This window comes from Felis catus, chromosome A2 (assembly GCF_018350175.1).
Source record: "Felis catus isolate Fca126 chromosome A2, F.catus_Fca126_mat1.0, whole genome shotgun sequence".
NCBI classification, from domain to species: Eukaryota; Metazoa; Chordata; class Mammalia; order Carnivora; family Felidae; genus Felis; species Felis catus.
The window spans coordinates 82,630,064-82,651,696 of NC_058369.1; the positions used below are offsets into that span (position 1 = coordinate 82,630,064).

A 21,633-nucleotide genomic window follows, 5' to 3' on the forward strand; every position below is an offset into this window, starting at 1 on the left:
GTGACTTTTTTTTTCTATTTTTAAAATGTCTTTTAAATTTTTAGATTTTACAGTTAGATCTATGATCCATTTTGAGTTAAATTCTGTATACAGTGTGAAGTATGCTTTAAAGTACAGTATTTTTTTGCATGTGACTGTTGAAAAGACTATTCTGCCTCCTTTAAATTGCCATTGAGCCTTTGCTGAAAATTAATTGATTGTATATGTGTGGATGTATTGTTGGACTCTCTAGTCTGTTTCATTCATCTATTTGTCTGTCATTTGCCAATACCTTACTGTTTTGATTATTGTAGCTCAGTGGTTCTCAAGTGGGGACAATTTTGTTCCTGCCGGCTGTCCCACCATGCCCCAGGGTATTTGACAGTGTCTGGAAACAATTTTGTTTGTCATAATTGGTGGGGAGAAGTCAGGGATGTTCCTAAGCATCCTACAATGCACAGGACAGCCTCCCACCACAAAAAATTATCCAGTCCAAAATATTAATTGTGCCAAAGTTGAGACATGCTGCCTACCTTTACAGTATGTCTTGGAATGAAGTAGTGTGCCTTTTTTTTCTTCCTTTTTCTTTTTTTTTTAATTTAAACTTTAGTTAACATACAGTGAAATATTGGTTTCAGGAGTAGAACTCAGTGATTCATTACTTGGGTTCAACACCCAGTGCCCTCCTTGGTATCCATCACCCAAGTAGCCCATCCCCTCCTTACCTCCCCCACCCTCTACCAACCCATATTTTGTTTTCAAGATAGTGTGGCCTTAACAAGAGCAGTTTTGTAGAAGTGGGGAGATTATGAACATACAATGTTACTGTAAGGATAAAACTGGACAATATATGCAAAAGTGCTGGGCACACAGCTCATGCTAACTAAATGCTAATTTCCTCATTATTTGTTACTGCTCCTCTTTGCAGTCCCTTCATTGTGACTTCTGCACTTGTGAGGGCCTACATATTCACTTTTGAAACTCCCACCATCATGAGTTCTCCCTTAATAGAGACCTGTTTGCTTCTCCTCTGCCTATACATGTGGTACGTGGCCTGATGTAGGCCCCGGTATCTGCTGTCAAAGTAGTGTTTCCCCTTTGGCCACCTGCTCATTGAAGAGGTATGAGCATCAGAGATGTCTGTTTGCCCACCAGTATCTATCTTTCCCATTCCATGATGTGGAGTGGTAGCTGCCAGATAGCTGCCCAGTCAGGAACTATATTTCCCTTGTGTCCAGCTGTGGCCATGTGACTAGGTCTCACCAATGGAATGGGATTTGGAGTGACTTGTCATTTGTAGGCTGAGACTTTAAGCAAAGGACAGGCTGTATTCACTCCATGCCCTCTTTCCCTTTTTGCTTTCTGGTGCAGAGGGCTCTGAAGTTCCAGAGAAGGGCTTCTCAAACTTCTGTGTACATGATTCACCCACACCTGGGGATCTGCTGAAAATGCAGGGCTAGTAGAGTAGATCTATAGCAGGGCCTGAGATCTTGCATTTCTAACAGGCCCCTAGAGATGGCAGTGCTGCTGATGCTCAGACTACTTTTCAGAAGCGAGGCTTTAGGAGATGGTGGAACCATAGAATAAAAGGAACATGGGTCTCCAAATCACTAAATAAAGAAAATCTACTTCTTCAGTCAGCAACTCCTGACTTGTTACCTGTGTGACAGGTGCCTTTTTGGACAGCAGCTGGTCTTCTGGAAGTGGTTCACACAATTCACTGCTTCTGTTTGAAAACATCTTGGCCAACTAATTTAGAACAAAATCACCCCCAGCTGTCCCCATCCCTCCTTGGTATATGTGTGTGTGTGTGTTCCAGATGACTGCTTCATGTTTTAAGAGATCCCTACCTAACTCTACTTTAAAACACTACCAAGCCCTCATACCATTAGCTCCTTGAAAATAGCAATGGTTAAGGAAAAAAAAAACAGAACAAAAAAGGTCTTGGTTTTTGTATTTGTTGGCTCAGATTAAAATCAGAGAGCAAAAATAAGGTTTGGGATGGTTGTGAACGACCACCTTCTGGAGGAAAGGTTAGTGGAGAGCAGACCAAGAGGGTCTTTAATCCTGAGGGGTCAGTATAGGGATCTCAGGTAGAGTCTCTTAAACAAGGGGCCAGTGGGTGAGTATCAGGGCCCTGGTGTAGGCTGAAGGGCCAAGGTTGGCTGGACCAGCTCAGCTGAAAGTGCAGTCACTCAAAGGTTGCTTGACATGAATAACAGGAGACTTGGCAGGTAGTCAAATGGGATTGGTGATGGTGGTGGTGGTGGTGGTGGTGGTGGTGGTGTGTGTGTTTGTGTGTGTGTGATTGTGAAGAGCTAGAATTGGAGCAGAGAGGCAGAGGGAGTCTGGACCAGTACAAGGCCAAAATCCACAGGGGCCTTTTGCATGCTTCCAGCAAACATTTACAGTGAGGAGGCCAAGTTCATCTAAAGAATGCTGACCAGCTGGACACATTTTGCTAGAGTTTAGCCAAGGATATTAGTGGAAAGTCCCTCCCTGCATTTTGAGCAAGGATGGCTGGAACAAGAAGGCCTGCCATATCATTGTTGCTCTGGCCCTGACCTTACCTTCCAGAAATAACAGCTACAGCCAGGTCGTGCTCAAGCCCTGCTGGCTTTGGGACGAGTCTGGGCCTGAACATGAGCAAGAGAAAGTCAAGGGGAAATAGTTACATCAACTTATTTTGAATACATCACGTGGGTGAGTTGCAGAGGCTAGCCTTTATCCCAAGTAGTGCTCAAATAACATCATCAAGCCATTCTATCAGTATTTTGTAGAAACAGCAGCAAAAAAAGTGAGAAAAATTGCAAACTGTCCATTTTGACTAGTCAGGGCCAGTTACTATGTTGACAGCCATTCTTATTCAAGATAAACTATATTGGATTTAGAGATGAGGCCAATTTTTAAAAAATATATCCAATTTTCAGCAACTATTCTGAGTGCCTATTCTGTTAGGCATCATGAGGATTAATTATAGAAACATGAGCTGAATCTTCAGTCCATACTTTGATGATGGAGGAAACAATGGAGGACCTATAAGGTAAGAGTTGTGAGTCTGTGTACTGATCATACAGGAAAGTTCTTGGCAGATTTGCAAATGCACCGGCAAGGGCTCCTGAGTCCTCCGAGAAAGGCTGGCATCATCTGCCTGAGACAGAAGTTCCAGAAGACTGAGCTCAGTGTCAGCAGCCTGGGGGTGGGGGTGGGGGGGGGGGTGAAACCTCTTGCAGAGGATAGAAAGGAAGGGACAGAGAATTAAAGGTCAAGGGAGAGAGCAGGAAGTAGGGAGCACAGGGTGGTCTCCACTCCAGACCAGCATGTTATGTACAGGAACAGGTTGTTCTGCCCAGTGAAAACCCAAAAGTAGCCTCCTGCTGCCTTTGGAATGGAGGCTCAAATACTGACTAAGGCCTATTAGGCCCTGGGAGTTCTGGATTCCATGGTTCTCTGGCCTCCTGTTGGCCGGTTCTTGTCCTCCCCAGTACTTCATGTGACTGGCTCCTGTAGGACCCTCAGATTTGTCAGCCCTGGCCACATGACCTTCCATCCTGGCTTGCTGGGCCTGAGGGGTTTGCTTGGATACTGACTCACAGTTTTAAAACCAGGACCATAGGTGCCTGGGTGGCTCAGTCAGTTAAGTGGCCGACTCTATTTCGGCTCAGGTCATGATTTCACGGGTCATGGGTTCAAGCCCCTCATAGGGCTCTGTGCTGACAGTGTGGAGCCTGCTTGGGATTCTCTCTCTCCCTTTCTCTCTCTCTGCCCCTCCCCTGCTCACACACACATGCACGCACACTCTCTCTCAAAATAAATAAACTTAAAAAAAATTAAAACCAGGACCATCCTTGGCAAACTGGGACAAGTTGGTCACCTTGTTCCCTGAGACTCAGACTCCTCTGTGCAGCTCCTGCCACCACTGTTCCCATCTGACACCTGAGCCCACTCACACTCTTAGCTCAGCAGCCATTTTCCAGGCCACCCCTCTCAACCAGCACACCTCCCACCCCTGCCCCCCACTGGACCTGCCTCTGGCCCCTTCCCTGCTCCTTTGTAGCTCTTATTACACGAAACTAGCCTTTATCCAGAGTGGTGCTCAAGTAACATCAAGCCAGTCTGATGGAGTATCTCCATCTTTAGTCTATGATTATTGGCTGGAGGAATATTTGCTTCTGGGTGGCCTGAGAGCCCCTCGCACTTTGCATGTGAAACGCTTAGCTTCCTGGTGGTTAAAACACTGTAAGCTTTCTGTGGGGTGGGTAGTGCCTGCCTAGTTCCTGGTTACAGTCTCAGACCTCTGCACTGTGCCTGGCACATGGCTAACACCTAATAACTATTGAATGAGAATCCCAGAACACCACTGAAAATGTTTACATATCCCTGAATTAATAATAACACTAGTAAAAAAGTGTATGTTTAGCAAATATTTACTGTATGCCAGGCTCAAGTCAGAGTCCCTGACTCTTTCTCAGCCTTGAGATGATTAAGCATGTGCCTGCTTTAAAATTGAGTAAGCTATTAATAGGTTTTTATGTATTTTGGGGTGTATAAGTTATTTTGTCACAATAAAAATATTGAAATTGGAGGTCCTGGGTATATGTCTGTGGATGCCTGTGTTCATATGCAAGTCTGTATGTGTGTGTACATGTGTGAGTGTATCTATATATATTATCTACCTATCTATCTACCTATCTTCTTTGTCTTGTAGCTGCTCCTTTGCCCACATTAGCCTGCTTTGAGTTACAGCTAAGGGCATCTCAGAGTTGCTAATCCAGATCAAGAAGCAAGAATCCAGGGATTCCTATTAATAAGAGATAACACAGAAGTAATTGGAAGTATGCCACTGAGTTCTATGACCCCTGCTAATCTTTCACATGTGAAAAGTGTGGCATACAGGACTATTGGTTTTGAAGTATCTCTTCTGTGATTTTCTCCATGTTCTGTGCAGCTGAACGGCTTGCAGCTCACTTTCATTCTCTTGTTAAGGACTGGAAGCATAAATTGATTCATATCTTTCCCAGTGGCTCCTGGACTTTAGACAGAAGTCAAATCTTCCCAGAATCCTTGCTTTCTGTAACAAGGCATTCTTTGCATCTGACAGTTATGTGGCTGTATTTATAATGCATAGGACGTTTTCCCTCCCAAATGGTCCCATCCTAGCCAATTACATCAGAATCTCTGGGAATCAGTCCCAGCAAGGGACTCCCCAGAGTTGGTCCCCAAATGTTTATCCTAGTCTCAGTCTCTCATCTGAACTTTATTCTCTTTGGAGCATGTCCACCTTTTTGGTCTATGATTATTGGCTGGGTGAGTATTTCCATCTGGGTGACCTGAGAGCCCCTCACAGTTTACATATCAAAAAAATGTAATGATGTCCCTTCTAGATCTAGTCCTCCTCTCATTTTCTTTTTCACTCAGGCTTGGAGCCTGTGACTGTCCCTGACTTTGTATCCAATAACTCTGAGGTCTGTTTGTTCTCCCTCCTCTAGAGCCCTATCTCTCCCCTCCATTCTGGGTGCTCAGGGCTTCTTATCTCTCACCTGATATTAGTGCCTGCCAGTGTCCCTCATTTCTGCTTCACCCTGGACAGGACTGCCAGGACCTCCTTCCATAGCCAGGTGCTGGTTTTATCTTTTCTCTGCCCAGAAACCTTTAATAATTCCCCACTGTTCCTAATGGCATTTGTTATCTGCTTGAACCTACCTCTGTTTAATCTCTTCCCTTCCTCCCTCCCTTCCTCTCTCTGTTTCTCTCTCTCTCTCTCAAACACACACACACACACACACACACACACACACACACACACACACCACAGTCTTGGTCAAAATAAACAGTTCATGGTTTCTCTAACGTATCTCAAAGTTTCTTAACTCTGACTTTGCTCATGTTGATCTCTCCCTTCCACCGCATCTGCCTCTTGAAATCCTATCCACCCTCAAACCCAACTAAAGTGCCACGTATCCAGGATGAGTTCTGCCTCCTACTATTCCCACATCCTACTGGATCCAGCATTCCCATGTCACACACCCATTTCATCTTGTGTTAATAGTCTTGGTCTCCTAACTAGATGACAGGCAACATGAGAATAGAGGCTGTGTTCTGTTCACCGGTAGTGTTTTATATATAGTAGACACTCCACGCTATTTATAAACTTTTGTGAAACAGAGTTAAGTAGGTTTGTCTTAAGGAGGGCCCCTTTTAGCACATGTAGCTCCTGAAATAATTTTATAAAATTCTACATCCCATTTCATTTTAAAGTTAACAGCCACATTTTTTCACAAATTATTGCAAAGGCTGTATGTTCTCTTGTTTGCATGTGTCATAGATGTTTATTTAAACCTTGCATTTGCATATTCAACTCATTAATTTATGGAAAATACCTGCCACATAATCCAAGGGGCAAAGCCAGTCATTGTGGTCAAGCCAGACAAATAGCCATCACACGTTTAATCAGAAAAAGTCCGACTTTATTTTAAAATTCAAATAAATGTGAGTGCTAAGTTTGTTTTTGTTTTTGTTTTTGTTTTTGTTTTTTTGAGTGCTAAGTTTTAGATAGGAACCCTACCAGGGCTTCTGGATGAAGGAAGCCATTGCCCACTTGAATATTTCTTACCGAGGCTCTCTACTTTGATCTCTCGATTCTTCTTCAGGAGGGCTGCTTTCTCCAATTGTCTCTTTGTTTCTACACCCCTAGGTAATGTACCAGAGTGAAAGGCAGGTCAGATGACAGGCTCATCCTGCTTCTCTAATTCAAAGGGTCCTTGCACTGGGCAGGTGGCAATGGGGAACTGGCCATCCTCAGGTTTGAAATGCATAAAAATAGAAGTTGAATATCTGAAACTTTATTTCATTTAAGCTGTCCCTGCCTACGTACCCCCTAAAAAGTCTCTTTGTATCCCAGGAATGTGTGCTTCTCCACGTGAAGGCAGTTGACCTGGGATGAAACCACAGAGGGGGTTCAATTTCCCTTCACACAGATACACCTTGTTAGGGTTTAGTAAATTTACCTTCCACTGAAGAAAGAAAGTCAAAGGTCACTTTGTTGCATCACAAGATTGCCAGGTTTTTCCAAATGAAATCACTCTTGGAGAGGCAGTTTCATCAGAAGCAAAGATCCCACCAAGCTATTAGAAAACACAGATGATGCCCATGTGTGGTCGCCAGTTCCCCTCCCCTGAGTGGCAGGACACACTTAAGTTTTTATGAAATCCCTGATAACTGAGCTGTTTAGGTGAAATATGCCACCAAATGCCCAGCAAGGGGTCGGCTTAATTCTGCGATGTTGCTCCGTTGTTTATACTCAAATGCTTTCCACCCAGCTTTTACCACCAATAATCATAACCATAATCTTTACACATTTAATTGGTGCCCCAAATGAACTAGACACAATGCAGAACTCATCATTAGACTTAGGACCCTTACTATTCTTAGCCTCAGAACGCACTCTTGTGATTTTACAGGCATCCTGTCTGGCACTGTGGTTGTCTGAAAAAGAATCTTTGTTAAGTCCAAATTCTTCAGCAATTAGGTCATTTGATTTTGCCATGAGTTTGACCTGAAAAAGAGTAATATCACTAGGGTAGGGCAGATTCACCTTTGGATAGCCCCCAGCTTACATAGTTTGGGGCAAACTCATCAAGAAAGAATAGAAAATTTCAAATGGCTTCAGGGCTCTTGCAAGCTCTAGTTTCTTCACAGCAAATCCACCTCCAGTGCAAGAACAGCTATCAGGTTTCTGGCGGAGGGCCTCACGCTTTGAATACACATTTGAAGCTATTCCAGGCACGTACGGACTTACGAGCCACACGCTTTTCCATCCCTGGGGTCTGTATGATCCACTGCTTGGAAGGTGAATCAGACCCTGATAAAAGCAAGCGAGGGGTTCTCTGCTGACAGTCTGGCCGTTCTTCCAAGAAAGAGGCTGCAAATTGGTGGGCTGTGGGCCAGACTGGGTCTGCAGATGGCTTGTTGTGGTAGTGTTTTGTCTTCTGGTTCAGTGTTTCTTAAAAATGTGCATTAAACTTGTCAAACTATAAAAACCACAAAATTGTAAATAAATAGCTGATTTTTTTTTCTTTCCTTAAGAAACCAAAAGGCTATTCTACGGTGGACTTAGACCTGACAAAAGTGACAGCTTTAGAGGAGGGACACATTTGTCCATTGGCCCAGTCCCCACCTGGCTCTCTTCATTTTTTCATATTTCCTGCCTGACCTTGGAGCCATTTGATTCATGGTAAGGCCCTTGTCCAGGCCTGGTGCCTTGCCTCTCAATGTCGTCCTGCTCTGTCCCTGTCCTAATCCCTTTGGTCTCTGATTTCTAATCTTTCCAATGTCCTAATTACTTCTAATGACTTTTGTATTTTTTTTCTTTTAAAATAGTAATTAGCTGTGCATCATTAATACGTGCAACCTGTTTTGTTAACTACATTGTTTTAGACGTCTTTTGCTTTTTCAGCTTGTGCTTGCCTTCTTAGATTCGTTCATTTTATGAATGACACATATTTATTACAAATGCCTTAACTTTTGTGCTTGATTTCACACTTGGTGTCAGCTTCTTCCCTTTTCTAAAAGTGACACATGTTTAATTTTTAAAAAAATTAACAGTGAAGTAAAAGCAGTCAGTTTGGGAGTTTTAGGCCTCCTAGTGACATCACTGGGAGGTCCCAACAGGATTGGGATTGCTAACTGCTTCTCTGGATTGTGATCTCTGTGGTGGCCGCCTTGCAGTCCTCCCATAACTCCGTAGACGTCTCTCCCTAGCGTATGCTCTGCAATAAACTGCAGAGGGCATCTGGACTTCTACACTACTGTTCACTAAATGTTGACTTCTACATAAACTTCTCTGGATTTTACATGAAAAAATTTCAGAATTAAAAGGAAAACATGTGATGGGATATATTGTTGATTGATACCTGACATCCTTTTTGAAAAAAAAAGGGCTCAGTATCAATCAGTGTAGCAAGCAACAGAAACATACTGCCAGTTCACAGATGGTGTAGTTAGCTGACAGACAAGTACCAACTAGAGAGTATTTGAAAAAACTCTCCATTTACTTGGGCAAATAAAGTCAACAGTTTTTTTTCTTTTTTTTTTTTTTTTTTTTTTTTTCCTGTATAATTCCACTACATTTAGGTTCAGGTTTGAAAAAGGAGTCCTGTTCGGGGGCATTAAAATTACACTCTAAAAAAATCTATGAAAACTGCAGTTTAAAAAAAATTAACCCCCAGTAATTACTGACTTCAAATTAACACACAGCCTACATAGTTGGAAAAAGAAAAGATTTTTGGATATATATTTTATTTGACAGTGTTTTAGAATATCATACAGTAAACAAGATTTCTGTAAAAGTTAATTTATCCATAGTGGTGCGTTTCATAAAAATAGTTGCTCACTTACAGTCTTTCTGTGACTATTAATACATGGAATTATATTTATAGAGATACAGCTGTACAGGGTAAATTCACAGCTAACACTACACAGATATATTATTTGGAATGGGATTTAGATGATGTGCTGTCTTCACAGGTTATGGATTACAGCCGCATAAAGCAATTACTGCACGAGTAGTAGCTGTGAACTGTGCAAATTAGAATTTATGCAAGCGTAATCTCAACTTTTTTTTATCCTTTTGTAACACATGAAAAATAAAGGTCAGAGGATACAGTACTGGGACGTGCAGCTACACTACAGAAGCATTGTCCAAAACCAGATTCAATAAATTAATGGCAAACTATACTGGATTTCTAGTCCAGGGGAGAAAGACTAATTGAGATTAAACCCAAAGTATTGTAAACTGCTACATGTGTTTGTGCTTTTGTTTATGTTGAATGGATTCCATTTTTGGAAATTGCTTTTACAAGCTGCAAGATTCTTCACTTGAGGCTTTCAACCATATTCTCTTCTTGTCAAACAACGAAACTACTCCTATGCCTGATGGAAATTAAATGGCTAGTGCTCAGGTTACTGCAATTTACAGAGAGGGAAAGAGTCAGCTGAAGGAGGCTATTATGTGTGACCCCCTGTGATGGACCTGATCTCCCGTTTTACTTATTTGACTACAAGTGCAGGGAGGTGAGGCTTATTTGCATTTGAACTCCTGTAAGGGGCAGAATATGGGAAGGATGCAGCCTCATTCATTCAGGACAAATTAAAGAGAAACTGCCCTCAGAAACATTTTGCCTTTTTAATATGTGTAGCTACAAATCAGTACCAATGGATAATTAACTGAGGGTAACATTTTACAAAGAAATATTAAAACGGCAGGGAAGAAAGAATTTTACTAGGGAATCAACCATAGATTGATGAAGATAAACGGAAACACCTAGAGGTTACTAAAGAAATTAAAAAATGACAAAGAATACAAAGACAAGAAAGCAAACCAAATGAAAATAAAAGGAGAAAGACTAAAGAACAATAAGCAGAAAAGAACGCTAAAAGGTTCACATTCTTTGATGAAAATAAATTGGTCATAATGATTTTTTAATATCAGGGATTCATTATAATCTGAGAAATACAGGAGAAACACTTTGTCTCTGCTCTATCAAAGTGAAAATGAAGCAATGGAAAGAGGATTAAAAAGACAATAAAATAAGTGAAAAATAACACTGCTGTCAAAGAAGCTACTATCTCTGCTAGCCTGAGACAATAGGAAAGCCTTTTCATAAAGGAACTGCAGCGTTGCCAATCTTGATTAAACAAATTGTGGTCCTTCAATTATAAAATGCGTATTTTAGATGAAAACCAATTAGGATCTATGAGCTAAACTGCAAAATTCTGACTTATGGCAATCTGTTCCCTAAGATACAATTTTCAAACCTTTTTTATCCTACCACTGAAAATGTACAGAAATATGATTTGATCACAGAAATGGCAGTAAAAATGGCATCACACCAATGAATTCACTAGATTTCTAACTCGTCCTGCAGTACGCAGGGAACGTTGCAGCTAATACCGGTGATGGATGCCACGAGTGAGCCATGGAAACAGGTCATGGGCGAACAGTTCTGAATGTTTCAAAGAAACCTTTTAACCCCTGTCTAGATATGTCGAGAACAATTTATTTACAACTCTTTAGATCAATTAAAAGATATAATCTTGTCTCAGTTTCAGCTTGCTCCGTGCAGTTTGATTTTTAAGGCGATATTCCAGTTTGTGATTGCTCTTAACTTGTCCAGTTTCTTGATATAAAGTTTGGATGGCATCCAAATCCTTCATGCAGTGGGGGTAATTTTTTTTTTCTTTTCTTTTTACTAAAGCTACACTGCACTGTCTCTCTGTGATGTTCTTCACGTTATTTTGGTTCTTCCATAGCTGCCAAAGCCCCCAAAATGGAACCAGGGGCTTTAGGATCAGTTTAGGTCTGCGCGTGGACGCTGTACGGCCCATGCTCGTTGGACACGTGGGACTTCACGTCGATGCTCCCAGGCCTTGGTGCCTCGTGGATCTATGCGTGTGACAGTGAAAATAAATTAAAACGCCGTGAGACGGAACCTAAGAAGAACGGCCTGCAGGCGTCGAGGCGGGGCGGCGGGCTGCTGCCGCGCGGCTCATCTGCCCGCAGCCGAGGCGCCGGGCTTCAGGACGCCCGGCAGCTTGTCGGAGCCGGGCACTTTCCAAGGCCCCGGCGCGACGGCGGCTTTGCGCGCGGGGGCGCCCCCCGGGGGCCGCGCGCCCTGCCGGGGCCCCGCGCGCGCGCCCGCCCTGCCCTCGGCCTCCCGCGCGCCCGGGCGCTCCGCGCCACCGCCACGGCCCGGGCCCGCGAACGCGGGCGCAGCCCCGGGGCCTTCGCGCCGGCCGAGCTCGGGGCCCACCGCGGCGCGGGGCCCCTCCTTCCCGCCGGCCCGCGCCGCGTCCGCCGCGTCCGCCGCCGCGGGCCCGGGCGCCCTGGCCTCCGAGGAGGGCCTGCCGGCCTCGGGCCGCCCCTGGCCGCCTGGCGCCTCCTCGAGCCTCGGCCGAGCGGCCCTCTGCGGGCTGGCCGAGCGCTCCCTCTGCTCCCCGAGGCGCTGCTTCTTCTGGCCGCCGGCTGAAAGCTCCTTTGGTTTCCTAACGTCGTGTTCCCTTTTGATATCCCAAGTTGGGTCTGGGCCTATCTGGTGGGAAGGGTCGGAGGGTGGGGCTGGATGTGATGGAGAGAATGGAGAGAGGACGTCTTCGAGGGAGACGCCTACTTCCGGCAGACCTGGGGAGGCGGCAGCGGGAGAACTCCAGCAGTTGGGTTCGTCTGTGGGACAGGAAGCACAGGCGTTAGGAGGCGCGCCTCGCAGCCTTTCCACGCTCCCGCGACCTCTCTCTCTCTACCTTAGGGACGAGAGCAGGCGGCCAGGGGCGACTGCTTTCAAGGTCCCAAGCCACCGCCGCTCCCACCCTCACTGCCAACGGGGCAGCCGGCCGTATCCCCGGGGGTTCTGTGTTCCCCGACTCATCTACCCCACCTCCTTCCCTCATTGATGGATCAGGGAGGTCATTGCTAACTAAGGTCGGGCCTGATCCGTCCCTCCGCCTTGGCCCCTTCTAGCTTCCTGGGGTGCCTTCAGGTCTGACAGCCCCGTGTGGATATAGGTAGGCTTGGCAACTAGAGTATCAGTGGTTCTCAAACTCGAGTTACACATCTGAATCACCTGGGGTAGTTGTGAAAAATACAGATTCCCAGGTGGCTAGTCCCAGAGAATTCCGTAGCTTGGGGCCCAGGAATTTCTCTGCATTTTTAACAGGCACCGGATGATTCTGAAGATGGTCCCAGAACCAAACTTTGAGAAACACTGGTCTGAATCCTCTGGAAGAAGTTGGGACAGTGACTTTCAACCGTTAGGTGTCACTCAAAGCATAATTAGCTACCACCAGATGCTCTTGGAATTTGGATAAATTCATCAAAAAAAAATTTACTGTTGTCTTTTGGAAATCACAGTCCTTAATTCTTTTGAGTAATCCTGACATTATAGCAGGGCCAGATTTAGAGAAATTCTTTCTTTCTAGGGAGCCTAGTTTCAACATTTATTTGGTGTTTAAGATCTCCCTACTTTGAGAAAGGACTTGAGACATTTATAACAACACACATACAAAATAGAATGATAAAAATGAGAAACGATTTTTTGTTTTAAAGGTCAGAGGCCAAGTAGGAGGACAGATGTGTTAGGAATCTGGGATGAGTTAGTTACTACTATGAGCACTAAAGTTTCTGGCCACTAAAGCAAAATTAAAGCAGGAAAATCCAATACAGTGATCCTTGGATATTTGTTAGGAGTATGTCCCCCAAACCTTTGGAAATCCTCAGATTTTGGACTTTCTAGGGCGTAAGTTTTCTCCACAGAACAGGTACACCGTCATGAGTGGGAACAAGGAGACCACATTGAAATCTGAATGCTGGGTGGCAGGAGAGGCTCTTCACTAGCCCCAGAGATTCTGTCCCACATACCAGCCTCAGTGCCTGTGGGTCAGATTCCCACCACTGGAACATTATGTGTCACAGACAATTAGAGGTTCTTATTCAGACTTAATCTGTGAATGTCAAGGGTCTACTTTGTTTAAAATTTGAAAATTCTTATCTGGTACCTTTGATGCTGATTTATAAAGAGATAAGGAGAAGATAAAGGCAGTGGGGTTGATAGTTCCAGAAATTCTGGTCACCTGTACAATATCAAGTCAGTTATAAAAAGTTTCTCCTTTGATGTGAAATTTGAATGGAGTATTTTAAGGCATAATATTCTCTTCCTTCTTTTCATAGACATATCCATTATCATGTTCACATGAGTAAAAAGTAAAAAGTCCTGGAAAAGCATGGGAAAACCTGGAATCTAATCCTGCCTCTGGCATTTACCAAGATGGGGTTTGAGATCAACTACTTGATCTCTCTGAGCCTCATTTTCTCCCTTTATAAGGTAAGGATGAAATGTTTACCTCACAGAGATGAGACTTGCACTTTCAAAGGGAAAATCACTTTGCAATGGGAGGACTATAACGATTTTATACACATAGTTGAGTCAGATTTTTCTTAGATGTCCCAGTTGTGGCCCACTTACAAACTGGGCCGCATTAACTAGCATACTAGCAGGTGAGGTTTTGAGTAAGTGCCAGTAAATCAGCCATTCCCATATGCTGTGATTCCCATGTGCTGTGTTGCTCTACCCTGGGTAGACTTGGCTACCTCGAGGAATATTCTAAAATCCTCAAATGCAAATGTTTTCATTGAAAATTGGAGTATGTTCTGATTCTGGCTGGGGTAGCGTTTGAAAATGAAACCGTCAGAGCAAATGATAGTCCGTGGCAATTCCATCATACAGGAAGATATTGCCTGAAAGAGTTAAAAGTGGTTTCCAAAAGGCCTAACTAGAGTGTTGTTGTGCAATGGTAATCTCTAGCTTGGACCGTGATAATGATAGTTCACTTTTAATATCTTTCTCCAACATTCCTCCCACCCCCACCTGGGCCAATTCCATCACTGTGGCAGAGTCAATTAGCTGGCCTTGAATTACTGTGAGATACAGGGAGGCTGATAATATTCACAGCATTTCCTGAAGGAGGAATTGGAGCAGAGAGAGGTTAAGTAATTTGACCAAGATGACAAAATGGGTCAGCCAAGAGTAAAATGTTGGGTTTCTTTCCTCTTTTGCACTTACTGAGAAAATTTTCCTAACATCTTGCCTTGCAAATAGGATCAAAGCATGTGAAATGGACATGCTCAATGGCCACTGCTGACCAACAGGGACTAGACCCCCTCACTGAACAGAATACTTAGCATTTATTTCTGAACATCTTACTTGTGATAATAAACTAGAAGGTGAAATCATTCAAAATACAAAGCACAAAAGAATACCTCTTATGATAAAAAGATTTCTCAAGTGTTTGTTTATAGATCATTAAATTCTTAGTGGGAGAAACTACATGCTAAAATATTCCAAGCTACTACTGACTGCGAGTATTAGTGAGAAATTAAAATGAACTAGATCTTAACATAAAATGACTTAAAGGATGGACATTTGTATAAGTGGCTTAATAGTTTTCATTTTTCTGGACAAGAATTCTCCATCTGAATACTAGCCATGAGGTGTCTGCACGAGGCAGGAGCCTGCAAAGCTGTGTATAAGCGCCAAGGGCAGCAGACAGCCCCTCCCCCACCTTGCCCTTTCACCGGCCTCATCCGGGTGGCAGGAACCCTGGTGGTCAGGAAAAGTCTTACTCTAACATTTCAAACTCCAGTTTTCATGAAATCTTGATACACAATAACCAGAAGAAACAACCATATTTTGTTCTGCTTCCTTCAAACCTTATTTTCCTCCTGGCTCCTTCCCCCTTCTTTTTTTTTCTCCAACCCGGCCACCGCCTAAAGCATGTGATTGTGTTCATTTGCTGAGTCGGTGCCCAGGAAGATGAGCTGCCCACATTGTTCCTGTCTGAGATGTTCTAACCAGAACTGGAAATAACAGAGATGCATCCTAGGAAGACAAAATCAGCCATGTGGGCCTGCGGGGGTTTCTGCAGCCCCATTGTCCAAACAGTGTTCCCAGCCCAATGGGCTGAAATCAGAAAGGAAAAAGCCTCTTATTCCAACTTGACTTCCTCTACCTGCTCTTGTCCAGGTCACCAGTGATCTTTCTATTGGCAAGTCCAGAGGCTATCTCTCTGTATTCATCTTAATGCTTTATCTCACCACATTTCACTGCCAGAAACAAAGCCAACTCTGGGCTCCCATGACACTCTGTTCTCCTGTTGTTTAGACTCTCTCTTTGGCAGTTCCTTCTCAATTTCCTCTTCTTTTACTTGACCTCTAAATGTTGGAATTTCTCAGGGGTTGGTCTTAGGTCATTTTCTTTCTTTTTAGTATCTCCTAGCTATTCTCCTCTATTCATGTGGCTTTTATACAAAAGCAATACTCCTGAATGTTTCTGCTGAGGTCTATGCTACGAGCTCTGGGCTGGTGTGTCCACCTGTCTATTTGCTGTCTCCATTCGGATCATTCACTGGCGTCTTCATTTAACAGGTCAAAAGTGGAAATCTTTTCTCCCCAAGCCTATTCTGCACTCTTTCCTCATTTCCCCATCTTGGTGAGTGGCACAACTATCCCCTGGAGTCATGCTTGATTCCTTTCTCTCCCTCACCTCACAAATACAATCCACCCACAAGTCTTATCAGTCTTATCTTCAAGTATACTTGGACTCTCACCACCTGAGGTCAAGATTTAGGGCACTCCCTAGAAGGACTGCAACCAGTGTGGGCTGCCCAAGATAAACACAGTTAAAAACAGCCATGGGCGTGCCTGGGTAGCTCAGTCGGTTAAGTGCCTGACTTTGGCTCAGGTCATGATTTCATGGTTCGTGGGTTCCAGCCCTGCATCAGTCTCTGTGCTGACAGCTCAGACCCTCGAGCCTGTTTTGGATTCTGTGTCTCCCTTTCTCTCTGCCCCTCCCCCATTCACACTCTGTCTCTCAAAAATAAATAAACATTAACAAGAACTTAAAAAAAAAAAACACCGTAGTGTGGACCTCTTTCATAAACCCTTGGCAATACTGTTGAAGACAGAGAATTCAAAAATGAATTTCATTGCTGTGCAGACAAGAGAAGTGTAGGATACACACCCTCTCCTGAGCTCAGAGCTCAAGACAACTAACCTAGTTCCCATAACCAAGGATGTACGTTCCAAGCCACTGTTTCTCACAGGGCTACTCCCGTAATCCACTCTTCTCTTTACTTCTAGTCTCCCCTACTACTAATTATTCTCCATACAGCACCCACAAGAATCTCTTTGCGACACAAAGTAGACCATGTCATTCCTTTGCTTAAAACTTCAGTGGATTCTCAATGCTGTTAGATGAAAATGCAAAATTAATATCATAACCCGCAAAAGCCTGCATGATCTGGCCCCTGCCAGACTCCTCAGCTTCATCCCCATTTATTTTCTATTCTCCACCCACACTGGCCTTCGTTCAGTTCCTAAATGCACCAAGCGCCTTCTCTATTCTGGGATATCATTACTGATTCTTCTGCCCAGAAGGTTCTCCCCCCAACTATTCACATGGTGAGTTCTTTTTTATTCTTTAGGTCACTTAAATATCACCCTAGAGGACCCAATCCAAGGTAGATATTGTGCTGTCCTCAAGAGCATCTTGCTTTTATTTCCTAATAGTAATTATAATTTGTAATTATATATCTGCCTGCTTATTTGATTAATATCAGTTTCAACTACTAGGTGGCAAATCTTCACGAGGGCAATGGCCACCTTGGTCTTGTTTATCACAGTGGGAATTACTAGTGTTTGACACAGTGATAAAGGCTCAGTGAATATTTGATGAACAAATCAATCTGTTCCACACACAGAAATGGAAGACTTGAAACCAGATGCCTACTTGAGCAAATACTTCAGAGAAGATCTTCATTTAGAGGATAATCAGCAAAAAAAAGGTTTGTGTCTATGACTTTTATCAATTTTCAGAGGGGGAGGATGGTGGTGAATTGCTAGTGTGTATTTGAAGTGGGAAGGGAAATCAGTAAGTTTGGGGCAGGAGTGCAAAGGGAGGACGGCAGCCACAGAAAGGGCACTGGGAAGAGTTCTTGGCTTTCATCAGTGGTCCCTGGGATGGAGAGAGATAGAGAAGCTCTATCTCAGTTTAGTTCTAAACTAAAGAAACATAGAGAAGCTCTGGATGGAGAACAGGTAGTTTAGTTCTCCTGACTTTTAACAGATATTCTTTCCCTTGTTAATCTTCTCAGCCATGATGATGTTGCTTAAAGGAGCTTTATCTCTGGGGAGTCATTACTCACTATGCCGATGAATGTTCAGATGAACCACAGGCAAGACGGACCCTCAATAGCTCACACTCTATTGGGGGGCAGATGCAGGTCCCCATCCTAAGTTAGGATTAAGTTTCTTCCCCTTCTTATTGTTGGTTCCAGTCACTTTGGATCTCTCCTAGAAAATAGACTGATTAGGGGTGCCTGTGTGGCTCAGTTGGTTAAGCAGACTGACTCTTGATTTTGGCTCAGGTTCTGATTTTGTGCTTCATGAGATCGAGCCCCGTGTGGGCTTTGGATTCTCTCTTTCTTTCTTTCTCTTTCTCTCTGCCCCTCCCCCGCTCTTTCTCTCTCACTCTAATAAATAAATACTTACGAAAATAGACTAATATGTAATTACATATTATTAGTATATATGTACATAAATCATACACACACTCATACACATACTGTTATCTTTGAGTTAAAAGATGTGTGATCTCTTGACTTTATCTTGTAGGAACCCAGCAATATTGACAAATAAAATGTTGTATTGCACTTCATGTGCCTGAGATTAAAAAAACAAGCAAACAAAAAAACCTCATCTACTGTGTTTCAACAGCTTGTTTCTTTTATGGAATATAACTCAAGTGACGGTAACCAGAGAAGTGACCCACTAGGAAGAGACTACTTATTGCCATAAATAAGTATCTGCAGGGGTGCCTGGGTGGCTCAGTCAGTTGAGTGGCTGACTTTGGCTCAGGTCATGATCTCACGGTTTGTGAGTTCGAGCCCCATGTTGGGCTCTGTGCTGACAGCTCAGAGCCTGGAGCCTGCTTCTGATTCTGTGTCTCCCTCTCTCTCTGCCCCTCCCCCACTCATGCTCTGTCTCTGTCTCAGAAATAAACATTAAAAAAATAAGTATCTGCACTACTGGTTTTCCTAGGTGGTTCTTATCTCCAGAAAAAAAAAAAAAAATTGTGCAGGAGAAGGAAATGTAAGGAAATCAAAGAAGAGTTAATTTTACCCTGTGCAGAAGGGTGAGGGAGACACCATAGAAAGGAGCCAGGGATTGCTGCAGAGGAAGGAGGGCTTGTTTCCTGCCCCACATCTCACCTAATAGCCCTAGTGTTTCCAGCTTTGGGCTGATTGGTTCCCACACTTCTCTCCTCCTCCCAACACAGGGCAGGTATGCAGAGCTAATGGCTGCCTTTTGGATTAGTGTTCAGGAAAGTAACAATAGTATTACCACTATTGTATGACTCATAACAGCAACAGGGAACATTGAGTGAGGTGCTTCCTAGATACATCACTCTTCTAATATATTTACCCACATGCAAACTTGTATGTTTTACAGATGAGGAAACTGAGGCACAAAGAGGTGAAATAACTTGTTCCAGGCTACCTAGATGGTCAGGAATGGAGCAGGTTGTTGAATAACTTTCTCAGTTGGGTGGTAGTCTACAAACTCAGCTGAAACACTGTCACTAGACTCCTTTGCTATCCTCTATTTTGATTGTGAAATGGGGCTCATCTCTTCTTCTGGGGCAGTAGCAGAGAAACTTCTATCTCAAGTGAGTCTGTCAGAGGCAAATCCATCATTCTTCCAAATGGAGACTCTGAAATGCCATTTGTGTTTGAACCTTGGACACAGAAGGGTGGGCACCATAGTTAAGGTGTTGATTTGTGGAAATGCTGGAAATATGAGCTAGAATTGGAAGATAATGAAATTAGATTTCTTAAGAGCAGGGATAATACTACATACTTCAAAAAAGACCCTCACAGTGTCACACTTTGACCTGAACTGAATTGAAAATACTCCCACTAGATATTGGAAAACACTGGGTCAGTTTGAGACATACTTTTACTGCTCAAATGAATAAAATAAAATCATTTTGCAAAGAGATCCATGGATTTGGTAAGTGTTCCTTCTTCTTATGAAAACCTTTCCTATTGCAACCTACAGTTGGCTGGGTTAAAGGATACTGATGTGGCTATACTGAACTACAGTCTCTTGTATTTTAGAATATTATAGGAAAATATAAAAAATGATTACAGTAGATCAAAGGACAGTAATGTGAAGTCATTTGGTGTTCAAAAGAAAAATCTTTTAAGGATGTGTCCAAACCATAATGGTTCATTTGGATCTGTTCAACCATCACTAAGGCGATTGCTTTTTGTAACAAAATACAGAGAAAAATGTGCCTTTAAAAAACTTCTGAACACATTAATTATTTTACTTTGCTTCTGCTCTTTCTGAAGCATTGCTTCCTGAGGCATTGTTAATGGCATTCAAACATGTATGTTTCATCTTTCTTACCAGAGAGATGAAAACGAAGTGTTAGAAACATCAATAACTTTAAAAATCGTGACCCTATTTGATTACTGCTGCTTCACATTTATACTCATTTTAAGAGCAGCAGTACACCTGTGGCAAACTTGACCTCCAGGGCTGAAGGGGCTATTGATAATGGAGCTACTGTTTACTGAGTGCTTCATCTGTAACAGGAACTGTGCCCTGTGTGCCACATACATTATCTTTTCATCCTCACAATGGTCCTGAGCAATATGGTGCTATTATCCCCACTTTACAGATGAGGAAAGTGAGGTTTAGATACCTTAGTCAATTTTCCAGGACCACTCAGCTGGTAAGTGAGAATCAGGACACCTGACTACATAACTCCAGAGCCCAAGCCCAAGCCACTATTCTATTTTGGTGCTTTCTAACTTTTTCCACATCAGGACACACGTAGAAAAATATATTATTTAGTGCATTAGAGTAAACAGATGGAAATGATCAAGGTCTGAAAACACCAGCCAAGCCCTTCTATATGCCCCCAGGGCCAAAAGGAGTCGATATCTTGATGTAACCTATCAGAAGTGTGTCATGGAGAACAGATTAGGAAACTCAGTTCTGTTTTTCAATGAGGGAAAATCTTGATGACTCACATTGACCTGGGAATGTGGGGATGCTCAGGAATCACTCTCAATTAGTAAAATATCTGCATTCCGGGATTTATGAAAAATATGTTGGTTAGTTTATTTTATGGATGTTTTGGAGGGCAACACATTCTTCTTTTCAAATAAAATCTTAAATGAAACCCACTATGTAAACAAATAAAAATGGAACCACTTTGGTTAGGTGAGGTGGATCCAAAGCCTCTTGCCATTCACCCACCTCCCACCTGTGCTGGGCTATTTGTTTTTGTGGGTTTCTTGGTAATAAAACCCTCTTCTGCATTCCTTAATCCCCATCACCTATTCCACCCATGCCCCACCCACCTGCCCTCTGGTAACTATCACACCTGAACTGGTCTTTAGGCCCTTTCTTGGGGAAACTTGAAGCTCCAATAGACAGTTTGAAAATCACTACATGAAGAAGAGGTGTCTCCCAAAGCCCCTGTTAAAATGCAAAACTCCCCAAGCAGGAGTGGGAAGAGGAGAGAGTCAGGGAAGATTTCTGTGATAGATTTTTTTTTTTTTTTTCTACATGTTAGTAGTTGGGAGTTGGACTCCAGAGAAGGGAGACAAAGCACAGGGAAGTTTTGCTGGAGAAAGGGGATGGAAGTGTCTGTACCACAGCTGGCAAGCACAAACTACCTTTCCATAATTTGGCTGGTGCTGGTTTACTCAGCCAGAGCCTCAGCTGATAGTTCACAGTCCTGCTGAGCCAGCAGTGGCCCTCCCAGCCCTCAGGAAGGATAAGTCAGCAGTTAGTGGAGGAAGGAGTATCAGTGACAGGCCAGGCTCAAACCCTCGTACTGCCACTTGGGGTGAACTTGGGCAAGTCATTTAACCATTCTAGCCTCAATTTCTCAGGGAACTGGAAAACTGAGAGTTAAGGAATAACATCTGCCCTGCTTCCCTCCCAGGGCTGTGATCAAAGGAAACAATACATATATGGATGTTTATATACATATCAGCCATTGTATTAATAGTTAAACCCAATTTTTA

At 43.3% G+C, this 21,633-nt stretch overlaps 1 protein-coding gene and 1 long non-coding RNA gene across 13 annotated transcripts in view; one reads left to right on the plus strand and one right to left on the minus strand.

Moving 5' to 3' along the window:
* Positions 1–757: 757 nt before the first annotated feature.
* LOC109497440 overlaps positions 758–21,633 on the plus strand; it is a 41,643-nt gene continuing 20,767 nt past the window's right edge. Inside the window, exons 1-4 of one of the 2 annotated variants that reach the window (XR_006594839.1) lie at positions 758–3,022; positions 8,065–8,212; positions 13,700–13,853; positions 17,287–17,370. This is a non-coding gene — a long non-coding RNA (uncharacterized LOC109497440). The remainder of the gene's footprint in view (positions 3,023–8,064; positions 8,213–13,699; positions 13,854–17,286; positions 17,371–21,633) is intronic. The other variant, XR_002153637.3, reaches the window with a different exon arrangement.
* Positions 9,258–21,633, minus strand: part of MAGI2 (membrane associated guanylate kinase, WW and PDZ domain containing 2) — a 1,363,649-nt gene continuing 1,351,273 nt past the window's right edge. For 8 of the 11 annotated variants that reach the window (XM_045053218.1, XM_045053217.1, XM_045053215.1 and 5 more), the window contains one exon: positions 9,258–12,199. In XM_045053218.1, the coding sequence (XP_044909153.1) occupies positions 11,526–12,199 (674 nt within the window). In that variant the 3' untranslated portion in view covers positions 9,258–11,525. The remainder of the gene's footprint in view (positions 12,200–21,633) is intronic. The other 3 variants (XM_019825382.3, XM_019825384.3, XM_019825383.3) reach the window with 2 other exon arrangements.